This window comes from Bubalus kerabau, chromosome 1, assembly GCF_029407905.1.
Source record: "Bubalus kerabau isolate K-KA32 ecotype Philippines breed swamp buffalo chromosome 1, PCC_UOA_SB_1v2, whole genome shotgun sequence".
NCBI lineage: Eukaryota > Metazoa > Chordata > Mammalia > Artiodactyla > Bovidae > Bubalus > Bubalus kerabau.
This window is the reverse complement of record NC_073624.1, coordinates 279207830-279224766: the sequence shown is the minus strand read 5'-3', so window position 1 is coordinate 279224766 and position 16937 is coordinate 279207830. Positions and strand designations below refer to the sequence as shown.

Sequence of the window (16937 nt, the reverse complement as noted above, 5' to 3'; positions counted from 1 at the left end):
TGTTTATTTTTCCCTTTAAAAAAAATGCCTTACCGAGGTATGACTGACGTGCAAAGCTGTACATATTTAATGCCTACAAATTGATAAGTATGCAGTTGGGAAACCATTATAGCACTTATGCCATAAGTCTATTCATTGCCTCAAAAGTTTTCTTCTATTCTTTTTGTTATTCTTAAAAATAATTATTTTCAAGGTGCATTTGAATTTTAGTTAGAAATTTTTGTTTTAAGAAAATCTTTTTCTAACATTTCAAGTAACATTCCTTGTGGTCACCATGTCCTAACCATGGTTTCAGCTGCAGATAAACTTGTGGAAACACTACAGGGAGCCCTGCCTTATTTTGATAAATCAGCATCTGAGTAAAAATGGACTGGGTGATGATGGCACTTTGTGTGATACCGGAGTTTCTAGTGTTATCATTTTAAGAAAATTGGTGTCTTGATATTAATTCCCGTTAAGCTACACATACAAATAGTGTTTGAGAGTGGTCTGACATTTAAACATGGATTATGGTTTGTGCTCCCTGATTTAGACTCTCACATTTTTGTTAACAGTTCTAGTTTCCTTCCACTGGTCTATATTTTCTATATTTTCAGACATGTTTTAATGATGCGAAGGTAAGTCAAAGTGGTGGTGATGTAGCAGAGATAATATTAAAATAGCATATCTTTTCAATAGTTTAATAGAAATTGAACTCTTGGAGTTTCTTCCTCTCAATTTTAGGAGTGGGATATGGAATCTTCTAGAACTTTTAAGGATTTATTTTGGACACTTTAATCATGTGAATTTTTTTTTTTTTTGTATGTGATGTGAAGTGTTGATCCGTGTGATTATTTAATGTTCCAACAATGTTTTTTGAGTAATCTATCTGCTGTCAACATTTTTCCTGATGTTAAATGTCTATAAAATATGAAATGCCCATTTATTTTCTTTTTCTATGTTCTAAAGTAATTTTAAAATTACTTTAAAGAATAGTAAAGAACAGTGAGGGGAAAGGTAAAGAGACAGTGAAAAGGAGGATGGGGTGCACCCGCTGGGACACAGTAAGGAAGGGGCTAGAGAGAGACAGGGAAGCATGTTGCGGATGCTTAAAAGGGCAGAACCGAGAAATGAAAAGTAGGAGCAGGAAGGAAGGCGAAAGAGGTCGAAAGCAAAGGGAGAAGATGCAAGTAAGGAGCGAGCTGCGCTGAGGATGGAAAGCACAGCGGGGAGAGATGCGGCGGGCTGGGACCGGGAGGAGGCTCCGCCGGGTCAGAGACAGAGACGAGAGACGGGGGGCCGGGTTAGGACCCCAGAGCCCGTGGGTACCGCAGGACTGGGGCGTGCGCTGTTCTCAGAGCCCATGGTTCATTACATAAGTGAGACTCATTCATCACTGACCTGTGAAAAAACCATCTCCTTTATGCATTTTTATTTTTCCACAGCTGATTACAGCCTCTAAAAATCAGAGTCTCTGACTAGAATGAGGGCCGAGCTGCCCTCTAGCAGAGGCCCCTCAGGGTGGCACAGGGCGCCCCTCACGTCGCACCCCTCTTGCGATAGAGCACGGCACAGCGCCCCAGGAGCTGTGCGTATTCCCAGCTCCAGTTAGGGGTGAGCTCAGCCCGGGGTGCAGCAGATGGGAGCGGAACAGGACTGTAGCTCAGTGACTGCAAGACGAAGGCTAGGTCAGGCCTGGTTGAATAGTCTTTACTGTCTATTAGGGGTATGGATAGACCTGCTTTTAAAGAAGTGGCTGAAAAACAAGTTTAACTCTTAGCTGTGCGTTGAAAAAATGCCTCTGGCCCACTAGACATTAACCGCGGGCAATGGCGTTTCTTCCGTTTGCTTGCTTCTCCGTTGAGTCAGCAGTTAGGTGGCAATCGCTCCTCCTGTTTCCCCGCCTCCTCCCGCGTTCAGGTCCGCAGACCGGAATGAATGCAATCACTATCCGAGCATGCTGGAATCCTGTAGGTCAATCACAAAGACACGATTTGAAGCCCACTGTATCCTTAGCTCTTTTTCAGCTTTTGAAAGGTCTTCTTGTATAGAGTCATATCATCCGTTCCTCACCAAGTATTCCTAGAAATCTCCGTTTTGTGTTTTCATCAAATAGCAATGTATAAGAAGGCCAACATTTCAGGACTCCTATAGAAGATGGGGCACATGGAAGAGGTAGGAAGTTGGGAAATTAAAAAGCATATGTTTCTTTATTGCTTTGGAGTCCTAAAGTATACTTATTTCAGTGTGAATGTTTACTAGTAAGAAGAAAATAGGAGTTTCCTTATTGCTTATAAGCGTCCAGTATATCTGACGACCTATAATTTATTTCCTAAAATATTTTTCCTCACTTGTGTTCTTAGCCTGTAAAATTCTCTCTAAATGGGAATTCTTTGTTTACACGTTTATAAAGCTATATATATTGCTTTGAATGATACAGATTTAACTTCTTTCCTTTATAAAATTTTTCAAAAGAAAATTCATTGTTTTGCTTCTGTCCATTAAATTTGGGGGTTTTTGCTTTTTCATGGTACATGCTGTTCTTCCCCTCAGCATTGTTTAAAAAATGAGAAAATCATTATGTTTCTTTACTATAAAAACAGTAGCCCCAAACCGAGGCATAGAGGCTTTGACTTCAAAACATAGTTGTTGCTGTTGTTGTTTCCTTTTCTTTCTTTGTCAGTAAAACTATCTTCAATCTACCTTAAGGCTGAGAATTCAGAACTCTGAAGATCAAATTTTCAAAAACCAGTCTCTACATTTATACTTTTTGGCTTCTGAGTTTTCTTGGAGGTATGTTTTCTAAGCTTCTGCCTTGAGTCCCTAAAAATTCACAAGCAAGTAAGTATTTGCACTCATGTAAAGACTAGGAGAAGACTTTTGAGTGTCCCTTGGACTGCAAGGAGATCCAACCAGTCCATTCTGAAGGAGATCAGCCCTGGGATTTCTTTGGAAGGAATGATGCTAAAGCTGAAAATCCAGTACTTTGGCCACCTCATGAGAAGAGTTGACTCATTGGAAAAGACTCTGATGCTGGGAGGGATTGGGGGCAGGAGGAGAAGGGGACGACAGAGGATGAGATGGCTGGATGGCATCACTGACTCGATGAATGTGAGTCTGAGTGAACTCCGGGAGTTGGTGATGGACAGGGAGGCCTGGCGTGCTGTGATTCATGGGGTCGCAAAGAGTCGGACATGACTGAGCGACTGAACTGAACTGAAAGACTAGGAGAATATTAACTTAAAACTTTATCTCTGATTAGGCTTAGTTTGCTCACCAGTTATATATCAGAAGACTTCATTCATAAGACCTGCACCTGGAAGACAGCCCAGGTGAAACTCACAAGAATGTGCCGAGAACATCCATAAGTATACAGGCAGGACATTTTACATAGCTGACTTCCTCAACAGAGCAGTCCTTCCAAAGGCTACTGCATTTCCTCTGCAGCCTCCTTTATTAGAGGAGCAATTCCAAGGTAGGGGAACTCAGAGGAGCTAACATTTACTGAATGGAGACAAGGTGGGAAAAGAAGGGTACTGCAATGTCACATTGGAGAGGCTTTACTGGAGAGACCAGTAAAGACTCTTGAGAGTCCCTTGGACTTCAAGGAGATCCAACCAGTCCACCCTAAAGGAAATCAGTCCTGAGTGTTCATTGGAAGGACTGATGTTGAAGCTGAAACCCCAATACTTTGGCCACCTGATGTGAAGAACTGACTTATTGGAAAAGACCCTGATTCTGGGAAAGATTGAAGGCGAGAGGAGAAGGGGATGAAAGAGGATGAGATGGTTGGATGGCATCACCAACTCAATGGACATGAGTTAGTTTGAGTAAGCTCTGGGGATTGGTGATGGACAGGGAGGCCTGGCATTCTGCGGTCCGTGGCGTCATGAAGAGTTGGACACAACTGAGCGACTGGACTGACTGAACTGGAGAGACCAGCAGTGAGCAGCGCAAAGGGGCACCTGGTCCCCATCTCTCACTGTCCCTGGGAGGGATGCCAAGTCTGGGAAGCAACTGGACATTCGACTGGATTTGCATTTTGCGGGGAGAGACACTGTGTGACTGCTACTCTACCTTTTAATAAAAGAGTGAAAATTAGCTTCTCAAGGAAGAGATAAACATTTGGGTTCAGTTGCCAAGTCTCTGAGGTGGCCGTGCATGAGTGCATGCTAAGCCACTTCAGTTGTGTTTGAATCTGTGCGACCCCATGGACTGTAGCCCCCCAGGCTCCTCTGTCCATGGGATTCTCCAGGCAAGAACACTGGAGTGGATTACCATGCCCTCCTCCACGGGATCTTCCCGACCCAGGGATTGAACCTGGGTCTCTTACATCACCTGCCTTGGCAGGTGGAGTCTTTACCGCTGGCATCACCTGGGAAGCCCCTGCAGTGGGCATCAGCTGGATGTCAGATGCTTAGGACTTGGGCCCTTGGGAAGTGCTCTTAATCATTGTGATAGGAGGCCATTTGGCTCCTCAGGAGTTGGATGTACAAGGTGGGAGACTCTTAGAATCCCTAGTTCTAGTAGACAAGTTGCCAGACTATTTAGGATGAATCTCCAGTGTGAAAGTCAGGCAGTTCTGTTTGCCTCCCTAGATGAGTGCATCTTTTAAACAAGGCACCGTGCTAAGCAGTACCCTTAGATGTAGACAGGATTGTTATATCCATTTTATATATCATTAAAATCTCCATTTTGGAGACATGATTACTGAGAGATTAAGAAATTTGCCCATATACATATAACCGTTAAGTGCTCAAGTCTGAACTTAAACGAATGCATTCAGACTCCTGAGTGTATTGTGCGGATTTCGTCCCCTCGTGGACTTATTTCGTCTGATGGCAAACCCTTGAGCTGTTGTTAAAACAGCAACAGAAACAAAAAACTTATCTTGTCATAAGACTTATAAATCATAAGAAAAGTCGTAAATCATAAGAAAAGACTTCTTATAAATATGTTTTTCAATTTCTGTACTTGGTTTTCAGCACTTGACTTTGAATGAGCAGCGTTTTTGAATTATCATTCCTTAGCTGTGTGGGGTCACTGTCTCTGCACCGGGCTGTCTTTAGCCGGGGCGGGCGGCTGCGCTTTGGGTGGGCGCGGGCCTCTCTGCCGCGGCTTCTCCCGCTGCAGAGCTGGGCTCGCGGCTGTGGGCTTCGACAGCTGCGGCTGGAGGCTCCAGAGTGCTGGCTCGGTAGTTGTGCCGAGCTTAGCTGCACTGCGGCTTGTGAGGTTTTGCAAGACAAGGGATCATACCTGTGCCCCCTGCATTGCAAGGCAGATTCTTAACCACTGGGCCACCAGGGAGGCCCTAAGGACCATTTGCTTTTTCCTGTGCCCTGTTCTTGCCTGGAGAATCCCTGGAACGGGGGAGCCTGATGGGCTGCCTTCTATGGGGTCGCACAGAGTCGGACACAACTGAAGCGACTTAGCAGCAGCAGCAGCAGCAGCAGCAGCAGCATCTCTCTAGCTTAAAGTTAGGAAATCTGTCTCAAAGAGGAGGCGTTTTCTATTAACTAGTACGATTTTTGGCTAAAGCCGATGGAGGAAAAAATATATATAAAAATATATTATAAAATTAATTAAATATATTATCAATATATTTATACATTAACTTATTTTATTAAATAAATATATGTTTGTTTTATATATTAATTTATTTTATTGATTTATATATTATATAAATATAATTCAATATCAGATCAGATCAGATCAGTCGCTCAGTCATGTCCTACTCTTTGCGACCCCATGAATCGCAGCACGCCAGGCCTCCCTGTCCGTCACCAACTCCCGGAGTTCACTGAGACTCACGTCCATCGAGTCAGTGATGCCATCCAGCCATCTCATCCTCTGTCGTCCCCTTCTCAATATATTATTATATAAATAAATATATATTATATATATTTTTTTTTTGAGAGAGGGAGATATTTTAGAAAGGGAAGCTCCAAAGGATTCTTAAATGAAATACCTTAAACACATCTGTCTAGTTCTGCTTCATGCAGGGGAAAAATGTCCGTGCCTCCTTTATAGAATATCAAGGATGTTTATCTTACAGCCTTTTTTTCCCTGATTGATTTAGAGTAAGTTATTTAACTTCTTTGAGCCTAAAGCTGCTAATCGTTAAAAATGTGAAAGTTGTACGTTCTTCTCGGCCTTGTCCTTGGGAGAGAAGGAGAGAATGTGCGTAATGAGCCTGGACGTGTTATAGCTCCTTATCCTACTGTTCTTTCATTTAGTAGATTTTTAAAAACATTTGTTTTCATCCTAATATGATATTCATTAATGTAATTGTAATAAATAATAAATGAAAATTTTACAGAAAACTATAAATTATTGATAGCAACTTTTCAAAGAGAACATCCACTTTCCTTAATTTTTAGCTTTTGGCTATGTTTTGGTTCCCTTCTTGTGTCTACTTTTTGAATTCAAACACAATTCAGATCCGGCTGCATTTTGAGGGTCCAGTGCCAAGACCCATTATGGATGGAACCTCGATGGTTCCCTTGGCTGCTGACAGTTTTCAGCTGGAGAGAAATAGAGAGCACGGGTAGGTCTTCAGAGATGGGCACCTATATTCTGAACTTCTGTGGCACATTTTATTATTAAAATATTGGCTGGATGATCAGCTCACCTTAATCTCTCTCCCCCTGCACTGGACTGGCGTGAGGCCCTTCCTTTTGGCATGCAGGCTTTACTCTGGGTGTGGGCGTGCACGCCTTGTTGCCCCAAGGCCTGTGGGTCTTAATTCCCCAACCGGAGGTGGAACCCATGACCCTTGCATGGGAAGGTGGGTTCTTAAGCACTGGACTACCAGGGAAGCCCTCAGGTAGCTCATTGAAAGTGCTTTTATTATTTTATGATTTTTTATGATTCCAGTACCCTATTGGAAGTGAGGTCCAATCGCCAGTGACAGGACTATGCTTAGTGTTATCTGTTGCCCATACGACTTGGTTTACCTCTGGTCTTTCCTGGGAGATAGGTCAGTCCCCATCTATCTTAGGTTATTTCCTCTTCTTTTTTGCCTTTCCAGTGGAGCCTTGGTCTGAACAGGAATTCTAGGTATTATCAATGGGGCCATAGCTTTACCAGTCACTTTCACTGCAGTGGCTTTGTGCTTAAAAGACAGGTGTCTAGCTTTAATGTGATCATCAGCTCAAGAGTTCTCCATTCACAGGAACATGAAATGATGCAGAGTCTTAAAAAGTGGCACAGTTATTCAAATGACCTGGGTGAGATGTAAAACATTCTGTGTTTCAAATACAGATCAACTAGAATTAAAAATGGCAACCCAGTGGGAAAACAAAAGTTGTACAACAGGAAACAAAAACAAAATCTACGGGAATTTTTGTGTGTTTTGTTTTACATGTGCATTTTGCTGTTTTCAAAGAAAAGGGTGATATTGTTTAGCTTATGATGAACTTCCTTTGCAGTGGTTGGCAGGTGTGTATTACCTGCTTTAATCAGAATGTAAACTTGGATTTGACATTAACTGAATTGGGGTAGTCTTCCCACTTTTTAGATTCTCAGAAGATATGAAGTCAATCAGTTAAAGGGTTTAATCTTCCCCAGTTTCTAAATGTCTCCTTGATAGGATCAAGTACTTGATCAGGCACACGACTCTGAAAATCTTAGTGCCCAGGACAGGTGCTTTCTGTCTACCTGTCAGAGCAAGTGTTCCTCCCCAACTAGCCCGTTTTTCCCTAGGCTGTCTCTAGGTATGGATTTAAACGGTTGGGAGGATGCAGAACTCCTAACACAGGTGGTATAGCCCTCAGGAAGCATCAGCTGGGCACCTCTGCCTGCAGCCACCACTAGGCACTAGGGAGACAGAGACAAACTCTGCTGAAAAGCGTGATCGATGGTTTCCTGTTCAGAATGACGACTGTGTTCCTACCATATTGGATTTCCACCATAAAGACATGTGGAGCTTTGCACTCACAGTTTGCTATTTTCTGTATCTTCAGTTATTCAATACAATTCAGTATACCTGACTTATATTAGACTTTAATAAATAATTATTGACTGACTAATGCTAGCAGAAGGGCACAGGACATGCCGAGCCTCCGCCGGTGAAATAGACCGCAGAGCGTTTGAGGAACTAGAACACTGGTGCAGCTGGGTCACTGAGACCAGGAGAGTGAAACTGGAGAGTTGCTCAGGGTTTTCAACGTTAGCTAAGGAGCCACAAGAAGGCACTGAATGTGTGTTATGTGGCAGAGCAGGGAGTGAGGGGTGGAGTTTGGGTGCGTATGTGTTTGAGGTTGTGACATGATCATAGGTGTGGTGTGCCCTGGGCAAGTTGCTCGACATCTCTGAATCTGAGTGTCTTTGTCTAGAAAATGAGGGTAATTATAGCATCTTTCTTGTTGGTGCTGATGAGAAATTAATGAGGTAGTCAATTAAAAGTGCTTCCTATAGTACTTGACCACAAAATGTTCATTATTTGTATATTATATTTGTATATTATTTGTATATTATAATGAACATTTTGTGGTCAAGTACTATAGGAATGGAGAAGGCACTGGCACCCCACTCCAGTACTCTTGCCTGGAAAATCCCATGGACAGAGGAGCCTGGTAGGCTGCAGTCCATGGGGTCGCTAAGAGTCGGACGTGACCGACCGACCTCACTTTCACTTTTCACTTTCATGCATTGGAGAAGGAAATGGCAACCCACTCCAGTGTTCTTGCCTGGAAAATCCCAGGGACGGGGGAGCCTGGTGGGCTGCCGTCTATGGGGTCTCACAGATTCGGACATGACTGAAGTGACTTAGCAGCAGCAACAAATATATAGTGGCATAATTATAAATATAATAAATATGCTGATACATTGTTGATCAATATATTCAGTTCAGTTCAGTCAGTCAGTTGTGTCCGACTCTTTGCGACCCCATGAATCACAGCATGCCAGGCCTCCCTGTCCATCACCAACTCCTGGAGTTCACTCAGACTCACGTCCATAATTTTTCAAAAAAATTTATTATTTTGTCTGTGCTGCGTCTTAGCTGTGGCTCACGGGATCTTCACAGTAGCACGAGAGCTTCTTATTAATAGTTGTCGCATGCATGCTGGATCTAGTTCCCTGATCAGGGACTGAACCTGGGCCCCTCGCATCATGAGCATGCACTTACCCATGGGACCACCAGGGAAATCCCTAAGTATATTAATTTGATTATGTAGCGTAACCAATTTCACTATTTCCATTGTTGGCTCTGTTATGTTGGAAAAGTGCACAGGTCACTTTTGCAATATAGCACACACTAGGTTGGTGGCAATTCAAATGGAAAGGAGGAAGATGGATTTGCATGGCATTTGGTAGAAAAAGCAGTAGCATTTGATGATGATTAGAAAGAACAGAGTGGCGGGAGGTGTGGGGAGGAAAATGTCTTTTGCAGGCTGAACACCAAGTGCACTAGCGGAGCCGCTCACTGAAGCGAGCAGCGATGGGTGAGGCAAGGTGTGCTTGGGGTAAGGGAAGATGCTGAGCTGGAAGCCATGCTCTTGGCGTCTTCAAGTGGAGAAGTCACACAGGCCGTGAGTTTCACAGTTCTGTGTGTGATTCAGGGACGAAGTCTGGGCTGAGTCATTGGGTGAAGGTGAAGACTAATGTCACGGGCACAAGCGACCACCGCGGTAAAGCGCGTCATGAAGGAACAGGAGGACCTGGGGTGGAATTTTGAGGAATGCCACCTGTTAACATCCGGAAGGAAGAGGGTGACAGCAAAAGTCACAGCAAACCAAACCTTAGATATAGCCAGAGAGCGTGGATGACTTGTAACAACTTGAGAAAAATTTACGGAAGGTTCCGCTGACTAGTACGCGTGCGCATGCGCAGTCGCTTAGTCGCGGCAGGTTCTTTGCGACCCTTGGACTGTAGCCCACCAGGCTCCTCTGCCCTTGGGATTATCCCGGCAAGGATACTGGAGTGCGTGGCCATTTCCTTCTCCGGGGATCTTCCCGACCCGGAGACAGAGTCCACGTCTCCTGTGGCTGCTTCACTGGCAGATGCATTCTTTACCACTGACCCACCTGGGGAACCCAATTAGCATGTAACAATGCTTTAAAAAGTTAAGTGTGTGCAGATGTTGATTTCAAAGATAGAGGAGAATTTTCAAAATTATCTACTTAGACAGTGATAGAATCTCTCTCTCTGAGTATCCCTGAGCATTGCTTTCTGCTCACTACACAAAAAATACAAATGCAGATAGATGACAAAAGAATTGCAAAGTTGATGACTCATACTTCCAAGGACCTTGCAGTATCTACTTAGTGAGGAAAAAAGGTAAGTGCCAAACCAGTGCATGAAACTCTTCAAGTTTGTAGACAAGATCTGTTGTTCAGGAAGGGCAGTAATACCTTCAACTGTATATATGTATATCTTTGACAGAAATGGATTTCTAACCTCTAAAGAAATAATTACATGTATCAAAATTCCAAGAAATAACAAAGTGAGATTATCACTTAGAAACAAATCTTAATGCTCTTTCTAGTTATTTCATGGGCTTATAAGGACTTTTAAAAATTTTGCCACTCTTTCCATTTAAAAAAAAATTTAGATTCGTTAACGCTCTATATCATGAACAATGGCACAGTGTGTCTCTTCCACCAGTTTATCCAACAACCAAAGCAAAGATACATATTTAAGAGATTAATTTCTCCTTATCATGCTTTTAGGTCCAGGACTTCAGGTCCTCCATTTTCAACTGGGAAAGTAAAACTCAGACCAAACGAGCTAAGCAGAAGGTGTGCAGTTCATGCTAAGGACTGCGGGGAAATCGAGGTCTCAGAGCAGGTTCGAAAGGCCCTCCACACAGGTCCCGGATGTTCTGTCGGAAGGCACCAGTCAGGAGAGTGAGGGACGGACTGTGAATGTGTGAAAGTGGGTAACACATCTGTTTCGTACGTGTCTTCGTTATCCCGAAACTACAGTGGTGCTACATCTCTAGACTTTCCGCATTTGTTCAGACATTTGGTGTGTGTTGTGTGTGTTTTTCATACCAAAACTTAACTTTCACATTGTAAATTCCTCTGTTCGTGTTTTTTTCTTTCATCTTCTGCCTCCTTCTTAAAGGAGTGCATCCATATTCAATCCTAAGCATGCTTTATGTCTTTAATAAATTGTCGTATCCATTTATCATTCTGAACAGCTTCCAACTCCACCACCACCTCTGTCACTGCACTATAAGGTCGGTAATTGCTAAGCATCCGTCATGTCTGAAGTGATATGTCATTAAATTCTTGGCTGTTCACAATAGTTCACTAACCCAAGTCTCGTCGAGTTAGAACTAATGTCGACTGGTCCCCTTTCTGTTTTATCTTTTCCTGCATCAAGCTATTCCAAGGAAAAAGCCTATCTTTAATTAAAATTTTACTAGACCATTTATCCAAGCAAACCAGCTCTGCCACACGGAAGTCTAAGCACAGCTGGTTGACAAATCAACTGCCGATTAGCATACTGATATCTGGCAGGGAAACCTTGTGATAGGTGAATTATAGCAACAAAAAAAAGCCACATGTAATGCTTTCTGTAGTGTCTTTTCTTGCTGGGCTATAAATAGCATATGTTACAGCTAGTATGATTGTTCAGGAGTCCCTGTCTAAAGGACAAGCATTAAATTAAAAAAAAAAAAAAGACATACTCATCCTCACATTTCCCAAAAACCTGTGGGTTCTATTCCTGTAATGCTCACCTTCTGTCCATGGATAAAATATAGGAAGAAGGACAATGAAGAGTGAATTCCATCTGGCACTCGGAAGACTTCCCTGACACAACGGCATCTGGTCGGGAGAGGAGCTTGGGGAGTGACCCGGCCCATGGCCTTTGGGCAGGTTGTTAGCTGGGATCTGGGCAGCACCCCTCTGTCAACATCTGCCTGTTGACTTCTAAGGCATTTTAGTCAAGTTGTTACTGTTCAGTTGCTCAGTCGTGTCTGACTCTGTGACTCCATGGACTGCAGCAGGCCAGGCCTCCCTGTCCTTCACCAACTCCCGGAGATCACTCAAACCCATGTCCATTGAGTCGGTGATGCCATCCAGCCATCTCATCCTCTTCTCCTCCAGCCTTCAATCTTTCCCAGCATCAGGGTCTTTTCAAATGAGTCAGCTCTTCCCATCAGGTGGCCAAAGTATTGGAGCTTCCAGCTTCAGCATCAGTCCTTCCAATGAGCATTCAGGACTGATCTCCTTTAGGAGGGACTGGCTGGATCTCCTTGCGGTCCAGGGCCTCTCGCGAGTCTTCCCCGGCGTCAGCACGTTAGCATATCACAGCAGCAGTGGTGGAGGAGCTAAGGGACCAGCGGAAGTGGCAGCAGAAGCAGCAGTAAAACCAAAACCAACTGGACAGGCCCAGGCTTCTTAAATCAGCAAGACCCTCTGCTTCACTTTGGAAAAGCTACCCACATTTCTATATTCATCTGCTGTCCTCAGTCATCGCCGAGCACTTTGCTGTCACACAGAGCTCTAAACACAGCTGGCCAGAGGATCACCCCCATGGTGAGCATCCTGATGTCAGAGACAGAGGAGGTGACAAGTGCATGCATACAACAGATGTCAGATAAAGCAATTCACAGGTTTCCTTGACCCCTTCTCCTGTTCCATTCCGTGTACTCCTCTCTTAGTGATTCCAGTGTATGAAAACCTCTAAATTCTTGATGCTAGAATGTCCATCGATTTTATGCATGGTCCCAGATAGGACTGGCGAATAAGTACTAGTACTATAAATTCTTTTCACTCCTAGCTCAAGAAGCAGTCACTTTAGCATTGTATTTCAGAGTTGTGTTGCCATGAGGCCAGATACATTCAGATGGGTTCAGGAGTATGATAAAGTGATAAGCCGCAAGTCATGGTGATTTGGCTACAAGATATGAAAAAGAAGCACATAATCGTTTGTGGGGAGAATCTACAGACAGGACACTCTGGGAAAGAAGATACTGAAGCAGAAACTCTAAGAGTTCCCAAGAAGGCATTTTCTTTCTTCTCTTTGCGTAGGCAGGGATGCATCTAATCTAATCATGAGTCAATGGGATTTCCAGTCATCAGAAATGGAAATTATTCCCCTTCATATGCTGTGTGACTGAGCAAGCCTCACTGTCAGAAAGCTGTTCCACTTCAATTGTGGGTCTATGGTACCACGTGAATGGGAACTGGACAGTTCATTTGATTGATGTGGACATTCAAAGGTGGCAGTTCAGACCCTTGAAATTCCCTTTAGGACCTGAATGATCCTATTGGGCTGTCTCAGTGACTCACAGCAATGGGATCGTAGGCGTATTTTCGCTCCAGTGCGTGGACAGCCACCTCCAATACGTTTCTCAGCCCACTTGCATTTAGATTATGTGGGAGGCTAAAATGATGAGACGTAAAATTGAGGCTAAAATATATTGCTACTTTCAAGTTCAAGTAGATTTTCAAAATAACTAGACAGCAATCTCAGGGAAAGCAGACAGGCACCAAACACAAAACCAAAGATCATCATCGCCATCAGAACAACAATGTAAGATGGGTAGAAAAAATAGGTCAGTTTAACATGAACTGGACCCTATAAGGTGTGATAGAAAGTGCACTTCTTGTTGTTTTGTGCAGCTGGGACCGCAAAAGATGACTATGGTTGGCACTGCCTTGGTAGAAAACAGGTTACTGTTAGGCAGTCATTGAGGGTGAAACTAGCCCAGAACAATGAATGTTCTCTGTATTCTAATGATCAAGAAATTCAGTCTGATTTGGTCACAGACGTAGGTAGCATTGTCGGACCAGGCAGATCCCTCCACCTCCCGTATTTCCTTTGGTCTTCATCACTCCCCTCCCCTGCTTAAATTCTGGTAGGCATTTGAACAGAGTAACAAAAGGAGAATGGTTTTATTTTCTGCAATTATGTGAATCTCAGAATACCCGTTTGAGACTCTCTGGGGGTATTGAAGGCCTCTTGTCTCTTCCATATGTGAAAAACTCCTCTCTGTCCATGGGGTTTCCCAGGCAAGAATACTGGAGTGGGTTTCCATTTCCTCCCCAGGGAACTTTCCTGACCCAGGGATCGAACCGTGTCTCCTGCTTGGCAGGGACGTTCTTTACCACTGAACCACTAGGGAAGCCCTTCATATCAAGGTGGCAACACTCTATAGTTGAAATACTCTTTTAAGGGCACATGAACAGGATTTGACTAAAATTTGTTAAATTTCTGGACCTAAAATCTTTAGGAATTCTTGAATGAAAATAAATGCCTCATCATATTTATGTGGCAATTTTTCAGTTATCTGTGATGATACACCTAGCCTTTCCCCTACCCCAGCACCAGCATCTCTCTTTGAAAGTCCAGCATTTTAAGTTTAGAAGGAACTGCTTTCCTCTGTTCAAGAAGCTGTACTAAAATGTGTCCTCTGTACTTATTTTTTCTGATTGGTCTTCTATAGCTTTGCATCTCAAAGGAGAATTTTAATAGTAAAATGTTCCAGGTGGCACAGTGGTAAAGAACCCACTTCCCAATGCAGGAGATGCGAGAGATGCAGGTTCGATCCCTGGGTTGGGAAGACCCCCTGGAGGAGGGCATGGCAACCCACTCTAGTGTCCTTTCCTGGAGAATCCCACGGACAGAGGAGCCTGGTGGGCTACAGTTCTCGGGGACGCAGAGTCGGACAGGACTGAGCATGTGCAGCACAGACAGTAAAACGTCCGCATCATAAGATGAAAAGTAGTGCAAAAATCTACACTACATAATTGAAATGATGCTACCTAAAATAACTATTATATCTAAAGATAGATAAATAGCTATTTTCATTTATAGTTGAACACATGCACCCTGCTTCATGCTTATAAATTGCCTGATTGATTTAGGCTTATAAACTGCCAAGATAGTCTAAGGAATGGAGTGTATGACTTAGAAATAAGAAATAGGGAGAACGAAGGAAAAAATAGACACGTATAAAGGATTGGTTATCCCACGTTCTTATACAAGAGTATAAGAACATGACTCTTATTTAAGAGTCGATCCCTTGCATACTTGATTCCTTAACCCTGAGTATAATTTTCCTCTTTAAAAAGTTGCATGGCTCCACTTAATACTCAATACTTAATTTGACAGCCACAAAGATTAGTATTTTTAAGCAGAAGATAACGTGAAAGAGAAACAGTCGCTGTGCATTCAGCAGGAAAGATTGGGTCCTGCTGTGTAGTTTTTTTTTTTTTTTAGTTTTATTTTATTTTTAAACTATACAATATTGTATTAGCTCTGCCAAACATCGAAATGAATCCGCCACAGGTACACCCGTGCCCCCCATCCTAAACCCCTCTCCCTCCCCCCTGCTGTGTAGTTTTGAATTGCAGGGCTAGAATAATGGGCTTATGGAAAAGAACAAATATCTTGACTGATTTTATCCTGTAGATTTTCAGCCTAGGAAAACCGGAGCAATCTACACATATAGCTGAAGCAGCTGGGTGAAAAGTGAAATAACTCATACAATTAATTTGTTAGTGAGGTTCATAACTTATAGCCATTTTTATGTTGATCTCTTGGTCCTTTGAGGCTTTTGAACTGTGGTGTTGGAGAAGACTCTCAAGAGTCCCTTGGACATCAAGGAGATCCAACCAGTACATCCTAAAGGAGATCAGTCCTGGGCGTTCATTGGAAGGACTGTTGCTGAAGCTGAAACTCCAATCCTTTGGCCATCTGATGTGAAGAGCCGACACATTGGAAAAGACCCTAATGCTGGGAAAGACTGAAGGCAGGAGGAGAAGGGGATGACAGAGGATGAGATGGTTGGATGGCATCACTGACTCAATGGACATGAGTTTGGGTAAACTCCAGGAGTTGGTGATGGACAGGGAGGCCTGGCGTGCTGTAGTTCATGGGGTCGCAAAGAGTCAGACACGTCTAAGCGACTGAACTGACTGACTTGGTTCCTTTGTTGTTCAGTCATTCAGTTGTGTCCAACTCTTTTATACTGCTTTTTAATACACTGTCTAGGTTTGTCATTGCTTTTCTTCCAAGGAGCAATGTCTTTTAATTTCATGGCTGCAGTCAATGTCCACAGTGATTTTGGAGCCCAAGAAAATAAAGTCTGTCACTGTTTCTATTGTTTCCCCATCTATTTGCCATGAAGTGATGGGACCAGTAAGGAGCAATGGCTACGCTTTGCTGAAGCAGCCGTGAAGAGATACCCCATGTCTAAGGTAAGAGAAACCCAAGTAAGACGGTAGGTGTTGCGAGAGGCATCAGAGGGCAGACACACTGAAACCATAATCATGGAAAGCTAGTCAATCTAATCACACGTACCAGAGCCTTGTCTAATTCAATGAAACTAAGCCATGCCCTGTGGGGCCACCCAAGATGGGCAGGTTATGGTGGAGAAGTCTGACAGAATGTGGTCCACTGGAGAAGGGAATGGCAAACCACTTCAGTATTCTTGCCTTGAGAACCCAATGAACAGTATGAAAAGGCAAAATGATAAGATACTGAAAGGGGAACTCCCCAGGTCAGTAGGTGCCAAATAGGCTACAGGAGATCAGTGGAGAAATAACTCCAGAAAGAATGAAGGGATGGAGGCAAAGCAAAAACAATACCCAGCTGTGGATGTGACTGGTGATAGAAGCAAGATCCGATGCTGTAAAGAGCAATATTGCATAGGAACCTGGAATGTCAGGTCCATGAATCAAGGCAAATTGGAAGTGGTCAAACAGGAGATGGCAAGACTGAATGACGACATTCTAGGAATCAGCAAATTAAAATGGACTGAAATGGGTGAATTTAACTCAGATGACCATTATATCTACTACTGCGGGCAGGAATCCCTCAGAAGAAATGGAGTGGCCATCATGGTCAACAAAAGAGTCTGAAATGCAGTACTTGGATGCAATCTCAAAAACGACAGAATGATCTGTGTTCATTTCCAAGGCAAACCATTCAATATCACAGTAATCCAAGTCTATGCCCCAACCAGTAATGCTGAAGAAGCTGAAGTTGAACGGTTC

General features: G+C 43.3%; 1 protein-coding gene across 22 annotated transcripts in view; it reads left to right on the top strand.

The window, feature by feature from the left end:
- TMEM232 (transmembrane protein 232) overlaps window positions 1-16937 on the top strand; it is a 257294-nt gene that overhangs the window by 146694 nt on the left and 93663 nt on the right. Inside the window, exon 14 of one of the 22 annotated variants that reach the window (XM_055565944.1) lies at window positions 15493-15732. The exons of 20 other annotated variants lie outside the window; for them this stretch is intronic. In XM_055565944.1, the coding sequence (XP_055421919.1) occupies window positions 15493-15568 (76 nt within the window). In that variant the 3' untranslated portion in view covers window positions 15569-15732. Of the gene's footprint in view, window positions 1-10652; window positions 12779-15492; window positions 15733-16937 lie in introns of those variants that run through there. One more of the 22 variants, XM_055565917.1, reaches the window with a different exon arrangement.